We start from the raw sequence: 14,584 nt of genomic DNA on the forward strand, positions 1-14,584 counted from the left end.
CTGGCACACAGGGCAGGTAAGATGATCAACTGGTCCAGTAAGTTCTGGTTCTTCCGTCTCCCTGGCTCCACCACTGGGAGCGGTACAGGCAGTGCTAAGTGTGTGGCCAGGAGAGGGGCTGGTGCAGAAGCCTGAGGCTCCCCTGCTGCCGATGTTTCTCCCTGCTCCAGATCAGCAGGGCACTAATCCTATGGTCATAACCAGTTCCGTCATTCCCTTGCCATGTTCTGGGGTTAAATTCCAAGCTTCTGGGATCATCATTCCTACGGCAACTTAATGGGTGTAGTACAGGCCACAAGTCACGGGCAGCAATGGAAAGCTCTCAGTTCTTCCAGAACAAGAGTACAAAGCCAAACAAAACAAAACAGGGCCTTTCTAAAGGGATAAGGCAAAAGCAACAAGCTTGAAATCCAGCATCATGATGTTCACATTTCCAAAGCACGAACAGTCTAGTTGTAGGTTTCGCCTTCAATTTCAGAATATTAAACCAAAATAACTAAACAAAAAAGCACTTAATGGTCTCCTTGAAATGGTGAAGAAGTGTCTCCTTTAAGGAAAAAAATGACTGTTAATAACTACCGTGGGAGTGATTTGGGCATAAAGTAGAAGAAGAAAGGAGAATAATCATATTTTCAGCTTTATATTCTAATAAACAAGTCCTCCCTACGGCAACGCCTATCAGAGGCATTGCTTTCCCTTAGTACCATCCCAAATCATATTTCTGGCTCAATTTCATTCATCTTCTTCATGACTGAGAATTATGCTTGTTTTATTCACTAACAACCTTTTTTTTGCTATTCAAGTCTAGCAGGTAAGAAGGGCAGCCTACCGAGATCTTCCCTGTATTTTTGGTGTTTGGCTCTGAAATATTCAAATATATTTCTAGAGAAAATGTTAAATAGCTAAAATCAGAGTTTATTAAAAATATTCTTGGATCATTTGCTTCTGTACACTTTTTTAAAATTAAGGTACAATTGACCTAGAATAGTACATTCATTTCCAGCATACAACATAATGACATTTATATATAGTTTTGCAAAATGATCACCACAATTAATCTACGTAATCTACACCTGTCACCATATAAAGCCACAAAAGAGTATTTTTTCCTTGGGATGAAAACTTTTAAGATATACTCTCCCAGCAACTTTCAAATATGCAGTACGGTATTGTTAACACAGTCAATATACTCGGTAAAGTATGCTTTTGTATTTTGATTTATTCTTCACCATGTGCAGGGTGCCTGGGTGGCTGAGTCAGTTAAGTGTCTGCTTTTTTTTGTTTGTTTGTTTGTTTAAAGATTTTATTTATTTGACAGACAGAGATCACAAGTAGGCAGAGAGGCAGGCAGAGAGAGAGGAGGAAGCAGGCTCCCCACAGAGCAGAGAGCCTGATGCGGGGCTCGATCCCAGGATGCTGGGATCATGACCTGAGCCGAAGGCAGAGGCTTTAACCCACTGAACCACCCAGGCACCCCAAGTGTCTGCTTTTGATTCAGGTCGTGATCTTGGGATCCTAGGATTGAGCCACACATCAGGCTTCCTGCTTAATGGGGAGTCTCTTCTCCCCCTCCCTCTCTTCCTTTTTCTTCCCCTCCCCCTCCGCTCATGCTCTGTCTCTTGCTTTCATTCTCTCTCTCTCAAATAAATAAATAAAAGCTTTTTTAAAAAATAAAATAAACACTGCCATGGGCATTTTGTTTAACTGTGGTACGTGCATGTACTATACACAAAATGAAGAAAACAAAGTCTTTTCAAGCTTCTGTTTTGATAAGGTATTTCTCCTGCTTGAGGAGAAAAGCTTGGAAGTTCTAGAATGTTAGTGTAAGAAAGATGAAGAAACTGAGACCTGAGGAAACAAAGTGCCTGTCCACGGCCACACAGCCCTTCCACATTTCTTGCCAGGGGATATCTGTCAGTTTATTTTGGATTCTGTGTGTAGAGCATTCAGCTTCCTTGGGTTAATGGATTATTGATTAATGTTCAGAAAAATACACAAGGAAGTTTTTTATGTTCCCACTATGAGAACTTCTTTTATTCCTTCTCAGCGGGAACGCTAAGAGCTTTGGGGCAGGACAATTCCTCATTGTGTGTAGAGGTTCCAAGAGTTTCAGGATGTTGGCATCTCCAGTCCGGTGGCTGTAGCCATGGCGAAGCAGGAGGCAACCAGGCAAATGTTAGCACAACTCAGGGCACCCAAAGAGCTACTAGCAACTTGTTGTTGTACATTTAAGAATCTGCTCAACACTCTCACTGCCTTTCTAATAACCTCTACAGCAGGACTCCTGGCATATGTACAGGATCCTTAGATCCCACCCAGCCCTGGCACTTCCTTTGAAAAGCAAAGCCTCAATGTCAAGAGCTATACACGAGGTCCTACAGCTCATCCCAGATAGAACCAGATCTTGGCCCCTTCTCTTTCTAACACATCTCAGTGCCACCACTTCTCCAAGGGATCAGCCCTGGGTACACGGCCAGACCAGCACAAGGGCCCAATACCCATCCCTCCCAGAGGTTCCATACCTGCAGTTCCTGCCCGTCCTTGTATGAGTAAGGTGGGGTCACCTTTGTTCCAGGAAACCGCTCTGCAGCAAGGAGACAGTGCTGTGGAGTGAGGAAGAGTGTGGATGTCTCTGTTTCAAGCCAGGTGGACCTCTTATCTTGGACAAGCTGCCTGGCCTCTATGCCTCAGTTTCCTCATTTATAAATCAGGAGTCAACAGTAGCCAAACTGCGTTACGATTAAATGGGGTAATGGCTCCCGAGCCCCCACACCAGCGCCCGGCACACTGTAAGCACCTGCTAAGTGTTATCTGTCAGCAACAGCAGCACCATCATCACCTTCTTCAATCCAGGGACTAGAAAGATTCATTAATTGCAGATCCTGTCTTCAAGGAGACTTTTTAAAGAAGTACAACTTGCTGCGTTTCATCCCATTCACCTGGGTTTCACTCTGTGATGGGCTTGGAATCTTGGTAAAGAGTGTGAGAGCCAAAATCCCACTGGATTCACTGCCCCTCCTGCTCCCTTCCTTACAGACCACTAACCCTAACCCTAACCCTAACCCACTCTTAGTGGGGTGATTCCCCAGGCTTCCACACTGGTCTTAGTTGTTTTAGAGCCCAGCCAGTTGTTTGGAAGGGTGAGGAGTGTTTGGAATAGTGTATTAAACACGTCTTCTTATTTTCTCTACTCTGATGGTTTGACATCTGGGGCCTTCCTGACACTGGAGAGACTGTCCCGGCCAGAGTTAACCAGTTCCTAGAAATAGTAAATGACTCATCTGTGAGAATATCTGTCATATGTGAACCAACCAAGGCAGCGTCCATCTCCCCAACCATTGCCTCTACTAGGCTCTCCTACTCTGAGCCAATGTCCACCTGCCCTAATCATCCCAGAAGCAGGTACCCGATAATGGTGGACAGCACCCAGGTCCCAAAGCCCACCATGATTATTCAAACTAGCACAACAAAGGCTCTCGTCTACATTTTCCCTTAATGACTTCTGCCTCCTAACGGTCCCTAGGGCTTCCTCATGTGGGCTTCCTGCACGGTGTGCCCTGCCTCCTGTTTCACACTCCAGGGCTGCGTACAGCAACTTCTTCCTTCATGACAGTCATTTCCATTTCTGCCTGTTGTACCACACCAGATTAAAACGAATCTTGGCTACCTTTACTTGTATCCTCTTAAAGGGAATGAAAAGGGGAAAGAATCAGAGATAAGAGTCAGCTGGGGAAGGGGTACCTGGCTGGCTCAGTCGGTTCAGCGTTTAAGCTTCTGACTTTGGCTCAAGTCATGATCTCAGGGTCCTGAGAGCAAGCTCCCCGTTCAGCAGGGAATCTGCTTCTCCACCTCCCTCTGTCTCTCCCCCGGCATGTACTCTCTCTGTCTCTCTCTCAAATAAATAAATGAAATCTTTAAAAAATTAAAAAAAAAAAAGGAGCTTGTTGGGGATGAAGGGTTGATTTCAATTTAGTAAACATGACTAGAACAGCAAAAGAACCCCTCACACTTGTAAAAGACTAGAGTTGATAAAATGTTCCCATTGACCTGATTTCATCCAGCTGTTGGCAAAAGCCTGTGAAGTCAACATTAATCCGATTTCACACAAAGATATTGAAACAAAGGCTAAGTGACTGACCATGATCCCACAGCCTGTAGGAGGAAATGTCAGAATTTGAACTCAGATCTATCTGTATCCACAATTCTACTGCTGCATCCCCAAGAAGCAAAGCGAGAACTAAGAAGGAAGAGTGAGCTATCTACCATCTTATAATCTCCGTATTCATTCCATTGGCTGAAGACAGAGACTTATGTGTCCTTGTGTTCCCCAGTGCCTCATGCATAACAGAGTATGAAGAAGTACACGTTGAACCAATGAATGAAGAGCAATCAAAAGGGGCAGGTAAATAGTTCCAAGCACCTTACGAGCCCACTGACCCTCTCTCTCTTGTTCTTGGTTCTGACACACCAGTGTCACATGGTTTCCTTATCTGTAAGATGGGGTAATAATAGTGCTTATGCAAATCTGTTGAGAAGAATTAATATATAACTCAAATATATATAATACAATTATATAGAATATTATTTGAGTTAATTATATATTTTATTTTTTTTAAAGATTTTATTTATTTATTTGTCAGAGAGAGAGAGAGAGAAAGTGAACACTGGCAGACGGAGGCAGAGGGAGAAGCAGGCTCCCCGCCGAGCAAGGAGCCCGATGTGGGACTCGATCCCAGGACGCTAAGATCATGACCTGAGCTGAAGGCAGCTGCCCAAACAACTGAGCCACCCAGGCGTCCCATAGTTAATTATATATTTTAAATATGTAATATTTGTTGCCAAGAATTATTATTGGAAAAATGTTTTATCCATATGCCTGGCATATAATCAGTAGTCAGTGTGTGGTAGCAAGAGTTAGTTATCTGACACTTCTGCTCTTGGCTGGGCACTGTGGGCCTTTGTTGCTGGGCTGAAAGCGTGGTATTAATGGCATCTGGTCAAAGTCCACTCCTCAGCCATTCTTTTTGTCAACTGGCGAGTATGTCCCTGCTTTTTATCTAACTCCTCTTTTTCCTCCTTTGACAAAGGACAGAGACTGTATTCTGGCTCCATGTCCCCAAAGCACTTTCAACCATTAATTCAACAGGTATGTATTGAGCATTGTTTCATGTTTCCTGTTGCTACATTAACCAACCAACCAACACATCCTGGCTTAAAATAATTTTATTTGCTCACGGCTCTTTGATCTGGTGTGGGCTCAGCTGGGAGTTCCTGCTGTTGGACTTGCCACTGGTCTCTCTTGCAGCTGCATTCATCTGGTAAACCTGGCTGGAGCTGAACTCAGCCTGGGTGCTGGGGTGGCTGTGTCTCTCTGTGGAGACTCAGGATTTCTAACTCTTATGTGGCCTCCTCACAAACAGCCTGACTACTGATAAAGCACATCAAGCCTTCTAAAAATATGAAAGCAGAAGCTGCTAGTTCTTAAGACTCTGTCCATGAACTGGCAGTATATCTCTTGTGCCCATCTTGTTGGTTAAAGAGGGCCAGTCCTGCTCCCAGGGGAGAGGGCACAAGGACATGAGTAATGGGAGGCCTGGTTCGTTGAGGGCCCTTAATGGAACAGAGTACGGAAAGCACATTCTCTGTACCTACCACTTCCCTAGGATCATTGGTGAAAACGTCAGACCAAGTTCTTTTCTCCGTGGAGCCTCCATTCCAGGGCAGTGCTTATCAAAACTTGACAGTGCATCAGAACCACTGGGAAGCTTTGTGAAAACTTAAAATGGTGGGCACTCCCCCAGAATTTCTCTTTCCATTTGTCAGGGATGGGGCCCAAGAATCTCTAGCTCTACCAAGTTCCCAGGTGATAGCTGGTCTGGGAACACTTCGAGAATCACTGTTCTGGGGTTCAGTCCTCTCACCAGAATACATCCTCAGAGATGTTACTTCAGTTGGTCTGGGGTAAGGCAATTTTTAAAAACAGTTCCCTGGAGGACAAGGGGCGTTAGAGAGTAGTAGGGAATTTGGGTAAATTGGAAGGGGAGGTGAACCATGAGAGACTATGGACTCTGAAAAACAGTCTGAAGGGTTTGAAGTGGCGGGGGGGGTGGGAGGTTGGGGTACCAGGTGGTGGGTATTATAGACGGCACAGCTTGCATGGAGCACTGGGTGTGGTGAAAAAATAATGAATAATGTTTTTCTAAAATAAATAAATTGGGGGAAAAAAAATAAAAATAAAATACAACTAAAATTTAAAAAAAAAAATAAAAAAATAAAAACAGTTCCCTGGTGATCTTAACGTGCAGTCAGGATTGAAAATCACCGCCTGATAGTCTATTCTGTCTCCCTGTCATTTTCCTGACAAGGTCCCTGAGCGAGTCACACTTTGCTTTACCTTTATGACCCCACCTGAATATTTCTCTTCTTCAAAACAAGGGTTCTCAAATTTTGCTGCACTTTAGAAATTTGCTACAATTTAGAATTAAAAGTCTTGATGTCCAGGTCATACTCCAGGCCAATTAAATCAGAACCTTTAGGGATGTGACCCCAGCATTAAGTATTTTAGAAATTCTCTAAGTGATTACAAAGTGCAACAAAGTTTGAGAATGGGTGCTTTATAACGCCCTTAGTGATGTTAGCACAGTAAACATTTGTCAGTTTAAAAACCACCTTTCCTGGGACGCCTGGGTGGCTCAGTGGGTTAAAGCCTCTGCCTTTGCCTCTCTGCTCAGCAGGGAGCCTGCTTCCTCCTCTCACTCTCTGCCTACTTGTGTACTCTTGTCTATCAAATAAATAAATAAAATCTTTTAAAAAAATAAAAATAAAAACCATCTTTCCCACAGTAATTTCACTAACACTAAAAAAAAAAATGTAGAGGATATTTTAAACTAGAATTTTACCTTCTCCTCTTCTACTTCCACTTGCAGCTGCATTCATGCCTCAATTGCACAGTCATCCTTTAAGGAGACCAGATTTTGCCACATTTGCCCTTAAAAATTTTTTACTCAAGATCACCAGGAACTTTTGGTGAGGAAGGGGTTAAGATGATAGCTCAGTTGCATGCTGGGAATTGTAGTACAAGAGCAGCACTTTCCCCCTGAGGCACTATGGACCTCCAAAGCAGCACCCAGGATCCCGCATCGCACTGACCCTTTGGGGAGACAGTGCCCTGTAGTGGCTAACACCGTGGACATCAGACTCAGATGCCTGGGTTAGATCCCAGTGCCACTCCTCACGAGCTACAGTACCCTGGGCACACTACTTCATCTCCTGGCCCTAAGTTTTCTTTTCTGTAAGTGGAGAGGAAATAATAACAGCAACAACAATAATAATAAATATCTAGCCCATTAGATTGTTACAAGGAGTAAATGAATTAATTACATAAAGGGCTTAGAACAGCAGATGGCACAAAATATGCATTCTTTAAGTGTCAGCTTTATTCCTATTGTCTTCTAACTCCTCTCTTGGCCAAAGTTGGACCATAGGAGTCAAAAAGTCCCCAATTCCATAGTCAGGACACAAGGGTTTAGCTGTCTTTTGAGAAATTACCCATATCTGTCTGTCCAAATTGTCCTCTGGTCATTCTCTTAAAAATTATATGGTCGGTTGGTTGGGGTGAGAGGTTGGGGCCAAGGGGTACAATATTGGCTAACAGATGCTAGCACACATACCGTCCCCTAGTGAGTGTCCCTTGGTTTTACCTATCCAGCCCTCCTCTCTGCTCTTGGTAGTAAGACCAAAGTTTCCTTTGGGGAGCCACACCCCTCCCACTGCATCCTCGCTTGGTGGGATTGCTGCCCAGGTGTCTGTTCCCGTAGCAGATGGGTGGGTACCTGACTCCAGCTCAGCCCACCCGGCCCTCTCCTCTGGGGAGGAACATGGGGACAAGAACTGGTTGGAGTGGATTCACCTGAGGACCTTGTCTCTTGTCTCCTGCCACCTAGATCCTCAAGCTCCCACAAGTTTCTCCTTTCTGAAATCTGCTTAGACAGACCATCCTGGGATTCTGCGAGTCACTCTATCACCATGGCAATGAGGGCCTTTTATGCTAAGACTGGCAGAATCAATGTCTGACACTTTCCACCAAAGGGTCCTCGGTGACACACTCCTTCTAAGTAATCTTTAAAATCTGGTCCTCTGCTCACTGCCCTTGCCCACCTCCCATCTAATTTCTGGCAGAACTATCAGTAGCCGAATGCCTTCTTTGTGACATGCCTTCCACGTGCATTATCATGAATTCTAATACCAACAATGTAAAGATGGCATTACTACTACTTTATCAATGTAGAAAATGAGGCACAGAGAAGCCAAGCAACTTGCTCAAGGTCACACAGCTATAACAGAAATGATATTCTGACCAGTCTACTTACTGCCCTCAATCAGAAAGTGAATTCTTTTGGAATTGAGATCAACATTTCTCAGCCATTTCACAGACTCCTGGGGTGGGTGAAGATCTTTCTCATCCTCTGATAAAGCGTTTTCTTTTTCTATCTCTTTTTTTGGTCCTAGACTGATTGTAAGCAACATTTTACATCACAACCATGTGTACACACACACACACACACACGCGAGCACACGCGCGCACACACACACACACAAGAACTGACACCCATTTGCATGTGTCAGTGTTTGTAAAAGGGAGGCAGGGCTAAGCTGGAGCTTTTGAGGCTCATAATAATGATTTGTTTACTTGCATAATGCGAGTTTCCTAGGCCACAGCCAGCCTGAGGGGAGAGCTGGGATCAGAACCAGCACAGGCTGTTCCTCTCTCCCTCTGCTTTCATCGGCTCTCCCAGAAACTCCAGCCCCTCCACAAAGCCCCTGTCCTGATCTGAGGATGCCTGGAGAACTTCGCACATGTGCTCCCTAACACACACCAGGACCTCACCTCCCTTCTCTTGTGCTCTGGCTCTCTGCTGGGATCATTGCCAACTCCTCTGTGTGGCTGTCACTGTGGCTGGGCCACTAATATCGAGCTGCTCCTGCTGGAAAACCCAGGGCCTTTGGTGACGTATGAGTCACGGGCTTGGACAGGGACGCTGTTGTATCTCCATGGCAGTTCTGGTACCACAGTGCTGGGCACAGTTCCTCATAGCACCCACGTGCAAGGCCATAATGGCCGCTAACCTAGAAAGAAGACCCTTTGTTCCAGGGACCCGAAAGTAGATTCTTCTTACCCCTTCTAACTTACACATGTTCAAGGGCAGCAGGCTGACAACAACCTCTGCCCTGCGTTCATCACCAAAACAACCTTCTTTTTCTCCAGCTCTGGACCTTGCCCTTGGACTAGGCTTGGATGTTCTTACTCTCACCCAGACTGGTGAGTTCTTTTCCCAGGAGGATCCTTGGTTGCTTTATGCAAATAGACTCTTGGCAAGGCCACATTCTCTCACCCCCTGCCCCCCCACAAGTCCCTGCTTCCTGGAGTGAATACAGATTTAAGATAAACCCATTTTTATTTGAGAGCTTTGGCTTCCCAGGTCTTGGGAGTCACATGCTCAGAGTTCAAGTCTTATTGCCGCAATGATGACAATGATGGTAACAAGTCGTCCCCATGTATCAGACCCCACGCTAAACACTTTAGATCTATTTAATTCTGTCAGCAATTCCATGTGATATGTATTACTAATATCCTCAAGATGCAGAAGAGAAATCTATGGCTTAGAAAGTTTACACTGTAGCCTGTGGTCACACAGCTGGCAACATGCAGAGCCATCCTGAGATCCACTCATCTTCTCCTCTACAGCTGGGCCTGTGCATCTAGCCTTCCTCAGCCAAGCCTCCCAGCCCCCTTGGGCATCCTTCCAGCTTTGTTTTCACCCCTTCTAGCCTACTGTCCCAAGGGTCCCCATCATAATCCACAGGTGGGTTATCAAACCGTATCTAAAGGTGTTCGACTTGGTGGAAACCCCTAGCTTCCACCCTCCCGATTCCCACATCCTCTCTGTGCCGTACCAGGGCTTCCTGGAGAAGGAGGAAGTTGTGGGGAAAGGAAGTCTCATCAGCAACAAGAGTCCCCTCTCCAGGCCCCTCAAGACTTCATTATGGCAAACTGCTCTTCCTAGCCCCCTCCTCAGTTCCAATTTGGGAACCAGGCAGTTTCTCTTCCCTTAAAAGGCCATCAGCATTCCACATTACACGGTTACAATTTTGCCTGATCTTAGTGGGTTAGTGGGTGTTTTAATTGAATAAGGAATTCAAGTCTGGGCTTTAAATGCCAAAGAGAAAGAAAAAGTTACTGTCTTTTCAGAATGCCCATTGTAATTTGCCCTTAGAGACCCCCCTCCCCTCCCCATGGTCCCTTTTCCACTAGAACTGACACACTGAACCACCAGATAAATATAGCTGCCAAGTGAAGTTATGGGCATGATTTCTTTCCCTCATTCATTTGCCCCTCTGCCTTTGTCCAGTCAAAAATGAAAGTGCTCACCCTTTCTCTGACTGTGTCTACAGAGTGCAAAGCGAAGGGTTGATCAAGCAATCTTGGTAACTTGGTATGTTTGAAAGTGAAACACAGGGAGTGACTTACCCTGTTTAACCACACTGATCCATTTCACCACATCTCTGAGAATGTCACCTCACACAGAATGGTTGTTCTGCTCCCCACCATCTGTATGACCTCTTGGGAACTCAGTTTCCCCACATGTAACATTTTGAGGACTGGATCTGAGAACTCTGAAGTCCCTGAAGGTTCTTGTGGTCTTTATTTTATAATTACAAAATGCATCATTGACAAGTCAGATAAGTTAGGGGATGGGTAGTTAAAATAAAAACAATCCTCTATGAAATTTTTACCACATAACTATTTTATGGAACAAGTTTCCAGTGTGCACTTGAAACAAGACCCAATTTATAGAAATCTGGCTTGCAGCCAACTTTTAAGTGACACTTTTACCATTCCAAGTGGGGCTTGCCCATGGGTCACAGTTATTATAAAGACTATCATATATTCCCTCCCTTCAAAGAGACTTAGATAGTGAAACATTATTAGAATCTACTCTAAAATTATTACTTCTCTTGCATGGAGGTTTTTTCCTTTTCTGTAAAAATATAACACATTTATATGCCCTCAAAAATCAGTCTAATGATCATAATCTACTGGTCCTTTTGAAGCACAAACCAGATTATATCACTCCTTGCCCAAAGCACCGCAGAGGTGTCTGCTGTCCTCAGGGTCAAGGCCAGACCCTTGGGTCTATCTGCTCCACCCGGAAAGCTCCAGCTCTCTCCTTCATTCCCCCTTACCTGGGAACTCAGCTCAATCAATACTTCTTTAGCGAATTGTCCTCTGGCCCCCTTGATGAGATCAAATGCCTCTACTGTAACTCTGAGACGGGATGTGAAGTTTCATTGGATGAGCATGTCCTGGTCATGAATAGCCTCTACGCTCTGTTGTTGCTCTAGAAGGTGAAATGTTTGCCCAGCATGTGCACAATGCTGTCCAGGAACTGGAGTCACTGCAGGGTCTCTGCCCTTATGAAGCTTACAGTCTTCTGGGTAAACAGACAGTAACCAAATAAAAGAGTGAACATGCCTGCCACTGCCCCCCCCACCCCCACCTCCAGAGCTCAGAGAAATTAAACAAGTGACTGCAGTGAGCATGGGGCATGTGATGGAAGGGAAGGGGTAGACCACCAATGCGTCAAGTTCCCGTGGAGGACGAGTTTGGTCATAATCATGCATTTGCTCAAACAGTCCTTTTACTGGTTTCAGTCTAAGAAGCTGAGCAGGAGAAAGGACTAGAGACTGACATCCGCTGGCCAGCTGGGCCAGCTCCAGAGTGGCCGACTTCAGCATGGTAAGAGGATCAAGGGTCTATTCTCCTCTTTGTCCTCCAAGCCAAGGGTCTTCCCACCCTCTTGGACTATACTATCTTGCCCCAGTGTCGAGGTATGTTTGTTTGTTTGTTTCTTTCTTTAAATAAATTTCCTATTCCAAAGATATGTTCTCCTTCCCATCAGGTATGACAGTGAGATAGCTTACCACGTTGATGTAATGTTCATGATATTTACGGAACACCTATGCTACCATCCCCATTTCACAGACAGGCGAACAGGTGCAGGGATAAGGCCAATTCGCTTGTAGCAGACCTGGGACCTCAAAGCCAGGGCTCCGGCTCTTAATCCAGTGCGTTCCCGGCCCTGTCTGAGCCTCTTGGGCTAAACCAGGCCTTTACAGGGCCCTCAGAAGCCAAAGTCGGCTGCCTGCTGCTGGCAGGGAGTTCCCTCAGGGCTTCTGGTCCTACAGCTGACCAAGGGAGTGTGTGAAAGGAGGAGAGTGGATTATGCACAGGGGCAGTCTACATCCTCATTTCCTCCCTCATCATGGAAGGAGGGGATGGCTTACATATGGGGGTGGGGGGCGGGTTATGAAAAGCAAGAATTCATAAGAGTTGGTAAGTGTCAGAAAAGTGTTTACTCACATTCATTCCCTGAAAGTCACATTCTCCATGTGTTCCTATTTGTCTTTCAACGATGGCATCAGTCAGGTGGAATCAGCAAGCAAGACCAAGGTTTTAGCCAAATGCTGTGGAGACAGAGAGAGAGAGAGAGAGAGAGAGAGAGTTTCATTTAACTTCATTTTTCCAGCCAGGGCTGGCTCCAAGGCGAGTTTTTCTCACTCGTTCTTTTGCTACACGCACAGCAAATTCCCAGAGGTTTCTGAGACTGCCGAGATCTGATACAAGACGACTGCTCCCACCCACCCGCCCACCCACCCACTAATAAGACATAAAGCCGTCCTATTTTTGGTAACAATTAAAGGGCCTCTCGGTGCAAGCAAAACGCTGTTTATTTTCTGTTACATCACTTCACTTTGCCTTCGAAGGCTGTTCTGTGCTCAGTGTTCTCGTGGTGATGCAAGTCGGCTCTCTCCTCCAGCAGTTGGGTCCCTCCCATCGCACAGCACCTCACAGGTCTCTTCCCCGAGCAGTGCGTTGCTGGAGCGAAGAGCAGCTCACGAATCAGCTGCAGGTCCCCGTTTTGAAAAGCAGAGATACAGAGGCAGAGGAAACGGGTGGACTCCTGTGTGACCTGGTCTCAGAGCAAGACAATCACCAGCTGAATTCCAGAAGCCCTGTTCATGTTTGGGGATATTTTTTCGACTGCATGGAATCAGAGAGAAGCCAAAGGATGGGAACTGCCTGCATCCCCCTGAAAAGAATTGCTTATTTCCTATGTCTCTTATCTGCGCTTTTGCTGACTGAGGGGAAGAAACCAGCGAAGCCAAAATGCCCTGCCGTGTGTACTTGTACCAAAGATAATGCTTTATGTGAGAATGCCAGATCCATTCCACGCACCGTTCCTCCTGATGTTATCTCATTGTAAGGCCCGTAAGCATTTTGATATCTAATTTACGATTTAAAAATTCCAGCAGATGTATTTGGGGCTTTGTATGTATTGGTAGAAGGGCATGGAGAGAGATTTTCCTCTTGCGTGCTTGGCCATTTGACAGTGCTAACATTTTGCTGCATTTAGAAATTTTGATTTTGATTAAGCTGCTATGGAACATGCTTAGATATCCCCCACCCCTGAACATTATTATGAGAAACCTGTAGCCGATTTCATCTTTCCTGCTCCATCTGGGAAGGAACAGTATGGTACTTCATTAAATAGTGTCAAAATAGTGACTGTTTTGCTAAACTGGATTAACATAAGGTTTGTTCTGTGTGTGTGTGTGTCTCTTTGTGTACGTCTGTTTGTTTGTTTTTTGTTTGTTTTCTTTCAGATCCTTTGTGAGATCTGGTTTTACTGAAATCTCAGAAGGGAGTTTTTTATTCACACCATCGCTGCAGCTCTTGTGAGAAATATTTATATCATGACTATTTTTAATATAGCATATATTTGGATAAGCCCTCTAGTAAAACGATCTCAATATTAATTTTGTCAAATGTGATTGCATTTCTGGGAAGAAAAAGACAATCAGTAAAGTCAGAGGTAGCTGGGTTTGTTTGGGACTGGACAAGAGCAGTGCAGGTTGATTCTTTGCAATGGTAAATTTGCTAACCCGTAATGCTGTCTACTCTAACGGCTATTTATGAAGTTGTTGGAATGTTTGCAACAATGCTCCCAATTCCATGCCACTATTTTACTTTCATTTTTGACTTGGGAACTTTGCTTATTTTGCCCTGGAGTTTTTGAATTAGTCGATAGAGAACCCTGCATAACATATGCGCTCAAGATGTTGTCTCCCGGGGATCTGGGGCGGGCTGCTATTCTGTATGATTTACCATGTGGGGAAAAACAAATCCGGGTTCTTTCTAGGTAACTCCTTAATATATTAACTCTTGTGAGATTGTTTTCTAATCTCCCATCACTTATAACTAGTCGCCTTACAAGGAGGCAAAGAAAATATTAATATAGGGTGGTGCGAAGGTTTAGTCTTTGCCGTATGTTTTGAGTTAGCCACGAGGGAACCACCTATTCTGGCTATGTCTCAAAATAGTCAAAAAACAATATTTGACTAAGAAATTCTATTTCTCCACCGGCACAGTATCACATGTATCATTTGTTCTGATGTGTAATGTTTGGCCATTGGAGTGCTAGTTCTTAGAGCTGGACCATGTGAGGGTCAAGAGGTCTCCCCA

General features: G+C 44.9%; 2 protein-coding genes across 4 annotated transcripts in view; one reads left to right on the forward strand and one right to left on the reverse strand.

Annotated features, from left to right (window-relative positions):
• The window catches only part of LOC122900940 (protein FRA10AC1), a 70,934-nt gene extending 58,100 nt beyond the window's left edge, over positions 1–12,834 (reverse strand). The window contains exons 1-3 of one of the 3 annotated variants that reach the window (XM_044240127.1): positions 12,813–12,834; positions 12,422–12,525; positions 11,245–11,492 (exon numbers count right to left, since the gene is read on the reverse strand). The gene's annotated coding sequence lies outside the window, so the exon portion shown is untranslated. Of the gene's footprint in view, positions 1–11,244; positions 11,493–12,421; positions 12,526–12,802 lie in introns of all 3 variants that reach the window. The other 2 variants (XM_044240128.1, XM_044240126.1) reach the window with 2 other exon arrangements.
• LGI1 (leucine rich glioma inactivated 1) overlaps positions 12,819–14,584 on the forward strand; it is a 39,372-nt gene continuing 37,606 nt past the window's right edge. The window contains exons 1-2 of the mRNA XM_044240123.1: positions 12,819–13,321; positions 13,726–13,797. Coding sequence (XP_044096058.1) covers positions 12,855–13,321; positions 13,726–13,797 — 539 coding nt within the window. The 5' untranslated portion in view covers positions 12,819–12,854. The remainder of the gene's footprint in view (positions 13,322–13,725; positions 13,798–14,584) is intronic.

This window comes from Neovison vison, chromosome 2, assembly GCF_020171115.1.
Source record: "Neovison vison isolate M4711 chromosome 2, ASM_NN_V1, whole genome shotgun sequence".
Taxonomy (NCBI): Eukaryota; Metazoa; Chordata; class Mammalia; order Carnivora; family Mustelidae; genus Neogale; species Neogale vison.